This window comes from Geospiza fortis, unplaced genomic scaffold, assembly GCF_000277835.1.
Source record: "Geospiza fortis unplaced genomic scaffold, GeoFor_1.0 scaffold153, whole genome shotgun sequence".
NCBI classification, from domain to species: Eukaryota; Metazoa; Chordata; class Aves; order Passeriformes; family Thraupidae; genus Geospiza; species Geospiza fortis.
The window spans coordinates 807439-815242 of record NW_005054498.1 but is presented as its reverse complement, the minus strand read 5'-3'; the positions used below and the strand labels follow the sequence as shown (position 1 = coordinate 815242).

Below are 7804 nucleotides of genomic sequence, written 5' to 3'. Positions count from 1 at the left end.
GGGCGGCTCCGGCCCCGGGAGCAGCGGTTTGAGCCCGGGAGGTGCCGAGCTCTGCCTCTGGAGTGAGGCCAGAGAAGGGCAGCGGAGCTGGGGAAGGGGCTGGAGCACAAGCGGCGGCTGAGGGAGCTGGGGGGGCTCAGCCTGAAGGACAGCACGCTCAGGGGTGATCTTATCGCTCTCTGCAACCATTGAAAGGATGTTGTAGCCAGGTGGGGTCGGGCTCTGCTCCCAGGGAACCAGAGATAGGATGAGGGGACAGTGTTAAGCTGCTTTATGCTGGACATTAGGAAGAATTTCTTCGCTTCAGCCACGGGAATGGGCTGTCCAGGGAGGTGGTGGAGTCACTGTCGCTGGAGGTGTTTAAGAATGGACGTGGCACTTAATGGCAAGTCTGGTTGACAAGGTGATGTTCGGTCACAGGTTGGACTGAATGATCTCAGAGGTCTTTTCCAATCTAATTGATTCCGTGATTCTGTGATTTCCTGGTAATGCAGTAATGAGCGGTAATGGATGGGGGGAAGATGCACCTGGAAGTGCGTGAGGAGGAGCCCAGCCCTGTGTGCTTTCAGCATTTCACTGCAGCGGAGGAATCGCTGCCGTTGTGTTGGAAACTCGGCTGACACATCAATTAACTGCAACCCGCAGGCAGAGCCTCTCTCATAGATGCTTTGCCAAAACCTCCACACATGGTTTAGGGGAGTAGTGGATGCTTGATTTCACAGCTGTCATCCTGACTTCATTGGTCATCCTCACTCATTTTCTCTCTTATCTAAATTGCTCCTTGGATTTTCAGTTTGGACTGTGTAATAGTTGGACAAAATCTTAATGTGGTTTCTGAAAAGAGCAAAGTGTTGCCAGACTCAGCCCCTGAAAATCCAGCAATTCTCAAAGAGAGTTGTTTTACAAACCTGCTGATGAATCAAACCTGGAAAAGCTACTGAGCAGTAGAAGGCGGGAGAAATCACACACATGTATCTCAACCAGGTTAAAGTTTATTGTTAAAGCTGCTTGGTACTCTGTGAAGGTGTACACGTAGGAACTGCACATCTGTCTGGGAGTCTGTTTTCCTGCTGTCATAGATAGATCTGACAGATACCTGCCTTTGACAGAGAGAAAAACCATGGAAAGGGAGTGAACCTTCACAAAACACTTTGGCACTGAATGAGTGTGTTACTGAACAGTTTGTTGCCACATCCTAATTTCCTTATATCTCTTCCTATGACTTTACAGTTGCTTATTCTTTCTGAAATTTTCTTTTTGTTTTTTCATCAATAAATTTAGTACTCGAAATAATTTCCCTGCATTTACCTTATCAATATGAGCACAGTGGGTTTTTATATTCTTCAGAAGGAGTTTAAAAAGAAGTTTCAAATACTCTTCTGGAGAATATTTACCAAAACAGCCACAGAAGTGCAGGAAGGCCTTTAGGTGATATAATTCTTCTGCAATTAAGCTATAGAAAGGTACTTTTAGCAAGTGCAATGATTTTAGTACATGTCTTAGTCTCTCTGAAAATATTAAAGGCACTGATAGAAATACTGTCAGTGGTAGAGATTCTTTGTATAATTTGATATAACTGGATACCAAGTTGATTAGAACACAAAACCTAGAGAACCTTAAAGCAAGAAATGAGGTGGTTTAACATATTTTGAAATAAACTTTTAAGTGTACTTTGTACTCAAGCCGAGTGAAAGAATTTTGTAGCACAGGTTGGATAAAGTTAGTAATCAAAAAGAACACTTTTTCAGGAATTGAATTTACACTGTGGGGATAATCCTGGTGATGGTAGTCATGTTTTTAGATAGCAAATCTGGGTTTGCTGTTACCTCTAAGTGTAGTGGCTTGGGTCAGTTTTTTGGACACTACGGGTGGATGTTCCTATTGAGCTTTGTGCAGAGTAGGTGCATTGTTCCTCTGTGGGCTGGTGAAACAGGAGATGCTGAGAAACTGCTCACAGTGCCTTTCCTTGTCATTGCAGGTGTGCGAGTCCTGGTGGATGCCAGAGAGAAGCTCCACATCCCTTGGGGGGATCCTGCCAACCAGAGCAACGGGGACAAGGTGATGGCTTTCGACACGCGCGCGGTCACCGTGGTGCAGGGCATGGTGGAGACCGGGGTCTTTTTGGACTACCTGCCTGCCATCCGAGCCCTGTGGGCAGACAGTGGCATCCAGCACGCCTATGACAGGCGCAGGGAGTTCCAGCTGGTAAGATTTGCCTTTAAGTGCCCGTGTGTGATTTGGTTCCTTCCTTGGTTCTCTGTGAAACGCCGACCCAGCCGCTTCCGTACGCGTTTTTGAGTGGTTGGCTGTTACTCTGTGGTGTTGCACACAGCTGCATTTAGCTACTTCCCCCCCTTTTTTTAATAATAATAAAAGAGATTCTGACGTAATCGTTCTCATTTCATATGTGGGAAAGCTGAGGTATTGAGGGCTTTTAAGTTTTGTAACAAAGCTGGTACCTGCACAGTATTTTTACTATATGATTATTACCACCCTTTTATTAACTGGTGCATCAACTTAACCAAGCCAAGCAAAAAAAAAATGGTTTGTCAAAAAAAGACAGCCTTAATAGTAATGTGATTTTTGAAGAAAAGATATGCATGGGTTAATGAGAAGAATTTAAAAACCACTCCCTTCTCTATTCCAGTTTGAGCAATCTAGCAAACATTCCCTCTGTATACTTCCTGTTTAATTTTGAATGTCTGTGTTAATAGTCATGTAATGAGATTTTTGTTGCATTGAAGTTTTCAGCTTCAGTGTAGCAAAATGGAATGGAAATATAATGGAATTCACAATTTTATTTTAGTGGGGTAGAGATGGAGTACACAATTCAGTAGTGGGGTTGGAAAGGAAAAAGAAACCTCTTGATTCTTGAGCTGCAGCTCAAACTGTCTGTGACAGCTGAACTCCCTTTGTTCCATTCCCATGCAAATGCTGCAAAAAGAGTTGAAAAATTTTGAGTTAAATTTGATTGTTGGTTCATAGACTTGTGTATGCCAGTGGCATAGGGTTTTGTGGGGGTGGGGGTTGAGAACCTTAAAATAGATTAAATCTGTTCTGGTAGGTCTCTCAAACATAAGTGGCTTTGTGTTTTTATGTCTTAAAAATAACCTTTGTGTTAGTATGAATCCAAACAATAGCTCATGATGTCTCCTGTTGAGCTGTTATGAATGGTTGTGTAATCATAGCCTGCCTTAAAGAGGTTGTGTAAATATTCTATAAATATGTATTGCCCTGATCATGGAATGTCTTCTGCAGATTGCAGAATGGGCAGGTGCTGCAGTGGCCTATCACCTGCCCAGCCCTGGGCTGAGCTCTGTAAATAAGTTCCTAAGGAGACCTGTTGCTCCTTGAGTTTCACCTTCAAGTGATCATAAAAGAGTAATTGCACTTCTGTAGTCAAGATTCTGGTGCAGATGTGACTTCTAGTGGTGTAATTGCTGTGCTGGAAGGATCTGCTTAAAATCTGTTCAATAAAACAGTTTTGTCTTCGATTAAATATGTTTAGTGACTTGAGGCTGTGTAGCAAAGGGAAGGGAGCAATTACTGTTCTGTCATCTTGAGGCCCTGGGAAGTGGGTTCTTTCCATAACTGAAACATGTGCAGAGTTTCACTTTGAGTGGGTTGTGAAGAGGGTAGTGAAGAATTTGTTCTTCTGAACCTTGCAGAAAGAAAGCTGTTGCTTTCTTCTGTAAATCCCTAAATCTGTGTAATTATCTGCAAAAATATATATTTATCATGTTGTGCTTTAGGTAAAACTGGAATATTTTTTAGGTGCTCTTAATAGTTCAGTACTATCCTAATAATTTTTGAAAGCAAGGTAACTGCTTTATTTATTCTTATATTACTTTATTTCCTAAATCCTTTCAAAATTTCAGCTGGACATATTTATGCCAAGTTATAAACATGAAAGGAAAAAAAAAGGCAATGAATGATGTCATTGTGTGGAGTGCAGGCACTGTGATCTGTGCTGGCCAAGCATGAAGTCTCAGTTTTACCCCAGTAAGCTTCAGCTTAACTTCTGCCAGAGCCCCATGTGGGCAGCAGAGCAGAGGGAAGCACCTGGAGCAGTGTGGATTCTTGCTGTACCTGCTCAGGCTTTGCAGGAGAGTGCCCAGAGAGTTCCTGTGCTGTGACAGGAGAGGAGGGACACAAATGGTTAAGGAGGGAGTGACAGGCGTGTCCCAGTCAGGAGCTAGAGCAGGGGGAAGTTGGGAGAGACACAGACAGTTCAGGCGTGTCAAGTACTGACTCTTGAAGTGAAGGCTCCAGACTAAAAATTTTTAACACTGTAAAATGGGGAAAAAGAGGAAAATACTGTTCTGCTTCCAGTTTAGCTGCTTGTAGCAAATAAAAATATGATGAGAGATAGCAGCAATGATTAGATGAGTAGGAGAGAGGGAAAAGTGGCACAAAAATAGTGTAAAGCTCTGAGGCTGACATGGTAGAGAAACATTATTGGGCTGTATCTGCTCTGACTTCTTTTCAGACTGTTGAGTGAGTTTAACTTTTCACTGGACTGAAAAACATGGCTCCTACTAAGAGAGCACAGGCAGAAACAGTGGGGAAGTGTTTGCCATGGGAATAGGACACTCTGGGACAGAGGTAGAGGTGAGCAAATGGAAAATGGAGCAGTGATGGGTAAGGAGTGAAAAATGTCAAAATTTACATATAAATTTTGGAGGAAAGGCAGCGAGAATGTGTACTGTAGATGCCATTTGTAGCCTGAGTAGAGAAAAAAGGTTTAAAATTGAGATTTCTGCAAAATTATGGTTAAAACTTCAACATATATGAACTTTTGTGAGGGCTTGTAAAGCTGCTCTTGCTTTTATGTTTTCCTCCAGGATCTTTTACTGATGATGTTGGGAGCCTAAGGAAACAATGAGATCTTTTTATAGCAGCAAAAAAAAAAGAACTTGGTTGTATTTTAATGGAATTAGGAATCAGCATTTCCATGTCTAGTTCACTGGAGTGTCCTTCCTCATTTTGTTAACTCAAGTGGTCATGGGATAACCAAGATGATTTCTTTCCCTTGGTATAAAAATAGGGGCCTTCTGGCCACTAGCAGCAGCATTTATGAAAATTCATTAGGTCATGCTTGTGTAGTGCTTTAAAACTGGAAAGAGCTAATTACAGCTTAGTGCAATATGTGCCACTTCAGTGCTTCCCAGGTGGTTGATGTTATAATCCCTCACATTTTATTGCAAACCAGACTCATTCAGGTGCTTGTTCCGCTAGCACAGGTAGCTGCAGGCTGGCCTGGCTCTGCAGCTGAGGCAGTTCTGTAACTTACACTGGAGGTTCTGGTCATCCTCAGGCTTCCCCTCCATCCACCAGGCTTGTTTCTGCTCTGGCCTCTCAGGAGGCTGACAGGGCTGAGTTACAGATTGAGTCTGAATCGACCCAACACCTGACACCTCATGAACATTTCACATTTCCCATCAGTGCTTGGTTTCCGGTAAAAATCTGAAGTGACTTGGATAAACACAGCCATTCTGTCAGTTCTGCAGCATGCAGGCTGACTTACCTGAGCATTTCCTGGTTGTTCTGTTTGTGCTGCTGAGCTTTCAGTGTGTGGTGTAAGGTTTGCTGTTCTCCTGGAGCTTTGCTGAGCAGCCTTTGGTGCTGTGGAACACTGAGCAGGGCCCTTGTGAGTAAGAGTAGCCTTGTGCTTCCCTCTCATGTCAGTCATTTCTTGAACTTGCTGTGAGAGCTGTTAACAGAGAAGCATTTTGAAGTATTCTCCAGGAGTCTCATTGTTCTCTGAGAATGGAAGAGTATGATGAGAGCCGAGTTGCTCAGATGTGTGATAAGCTTTGAATGCGTTCAGTGTTTGTTCTTGTTGAAGGTAACTTTTGGGTGGGTTTTGATCTTTGCCACCAGCAGTTGTTGATCTTCAGACAGATACTTAATGCCCTACTTGCAGTTTAAGTGAATGTTGTTGGGTATTTTAAACCCAGAAAGCTGCAGAGATGTGAGATGACAGTTTATTTTTGTCCATATTTGCATAGAACTGCAGGCACAGATGATACAATAAGGATTATAGGGTATGCACTCACCTCTGGATCACAGCTTTTTCTGTGACACGTCTGCAAGTGCTAGATCAGATTATAGAAGACAGGAAAAGGCGTGTTCTGCTTGAAGTTGCAGTGATAGCTTTGCAGCAGCTTCCATGTAGCATTTTTCTTTTGCAGACAAGTATTTGTGGCAAGTATTGGTCAGTTTATTGTATTTTGTCTTATTCTCCTTGGGCTTTTCAGGGTTCTCTGTGAATATTAGTGAGGCTGTTGTACACACAAGGATATTAATTAAGCTCTACTGAAAGGATGAGTCCTCAAATGGACGCTAGAGAATATTAGGAAAGTTTATTGTTCTTTCAACACATCCTGAAATGTGCCCTATTATAGAGGCTGATCCTGCAGAGGTCAGTTGTGTGTGAAGCCAGGCTAAGTTGCCAGATGTTGAAGTTTTCCCCTTTTGGAAGGTGGATTCCCATTTTATGGGTCAGCTGTGAGGTCAGTGCACAAAGTCCCTCTGAAGTCACAAGTGTAGAGCCTGGAAAAAGTATCTTACCTGTCATTTATGGAAGTGTCCACATTGTGTTTGTGCCAGTGGCTTTCAGAAGCCTTTCAGCAGCTTCTGCAATGTTTTCCTTCCAGTGTTCATTTCTTTAACCTCCCTACACCCCTTCATTGGGAGGTAGGCATGGCTTTCCTCTTGGATCTCCTCTTGGATCTGGGATTGGATATTCAGTGTTCCCACTCTGCTTGAAGGGTGCAGGAGTTGCTTCTCTTGGGACATGAGTGCATAAAGTGTTGGGAGGAGGTTTCTGAGACCCGACAGGAGAATCTTCATTACAGACATGAGATCCAGCCATCCAGCATTTCTTTAAACATTGACTATTTGGGCACTTAATAATTCAGAGTTAGTTTACTGAAATATAGTGTTGCAATTACACTGACTATTGCTTAAATTTCTATGTGGAAACTAAAAAGCTGTTGCTTTATATATGTTGAAGTATGAACAGTTCTTTCCCCTTTCTCTAATCAGTACTCTGGCACACATCAGGTCACAGGATGGCCTGTGTACAGTGAGAAATGACTCCTTAAAGCCCTTGGAAAAGGCTGCTTGCCATCTCATGGTCTTCAGGTGAAAAGGATTTATCAAACATTGTAGCTATAACTGGAAAGAAAAGTGATTTACAAATTTATACTTCAAAATGAGCTGTTCAAATCCTCAAAAGAGACTTGGATTTTTTGAAGATTTGCTGTTTTTCCAGCCGCAGTGAGAAGATAATGCTGGTTTTGGGTTGGCATTAATAAGACTCCTTATAGGGATTAACTCTAGAGTCCAGCAGTAGAGGCTTGAGTGTCCTTACTCCAGATTTGTGGCCAAAACCCCTTCAGTGTATGCCAGTGCTTTAGTATTGGGGATTGACTGTAATATTTCAGTCAAGCTGAGTGATCTTCAGGTGAATTATACTAATTTAACACGAAATGCCATTTTTTATCCTTTTCCAAATTGGGATTAGGATTTCTGTTTCAGCCTCTGAGAGCTGAAATGATGTTTCTGGGACTGCCTTCTTGCCTTCCCACCACTCTTCCATTCCTGCCTGCTAACTTTTCTTATTAGCAGCAAAATATTGAAGTGTTTGGAGAGTGGACTGGTCTTTATTTCCAGTTGGTGCTGGTCTGGTTTTAATGGAGAACCTCTTTACCATACTTTCTTCACAATGTTGCTATTTTTTTTTAATATATATATTTTTTTGTTGTTGCTATTAAGCACAAATGTGGTTGTGGGCTTG

The 7804-nt window shown here is 42.4% G+C and overlaps 1 protein-coding gene across 1 annotated transcript in view; it reads left to right on the top strand.

Moving 5' to 3' along the window:
• Nucleotides 1–506: 506 nt before the first annotated feature.
• The window catches only part of GNA13 (G protein subunit alpha 13), a 27844-nt gene continuing 20546 nt past the window's right edge, over nucleotides 507–7804 (top strand). The window contains exons 1-2 of the mRNA XM_005428679.3: nucleotides 507–537; nucleotides 1934–2205. Coding sequence (XP_005428736.2) covers nucleotides 507–537; nucleotides 1934–2205 — 303 coding nt within the window. The remainder of the gene's footprint in view (nucleotides 538–1933; nucleotides 2206–7804) is intronic.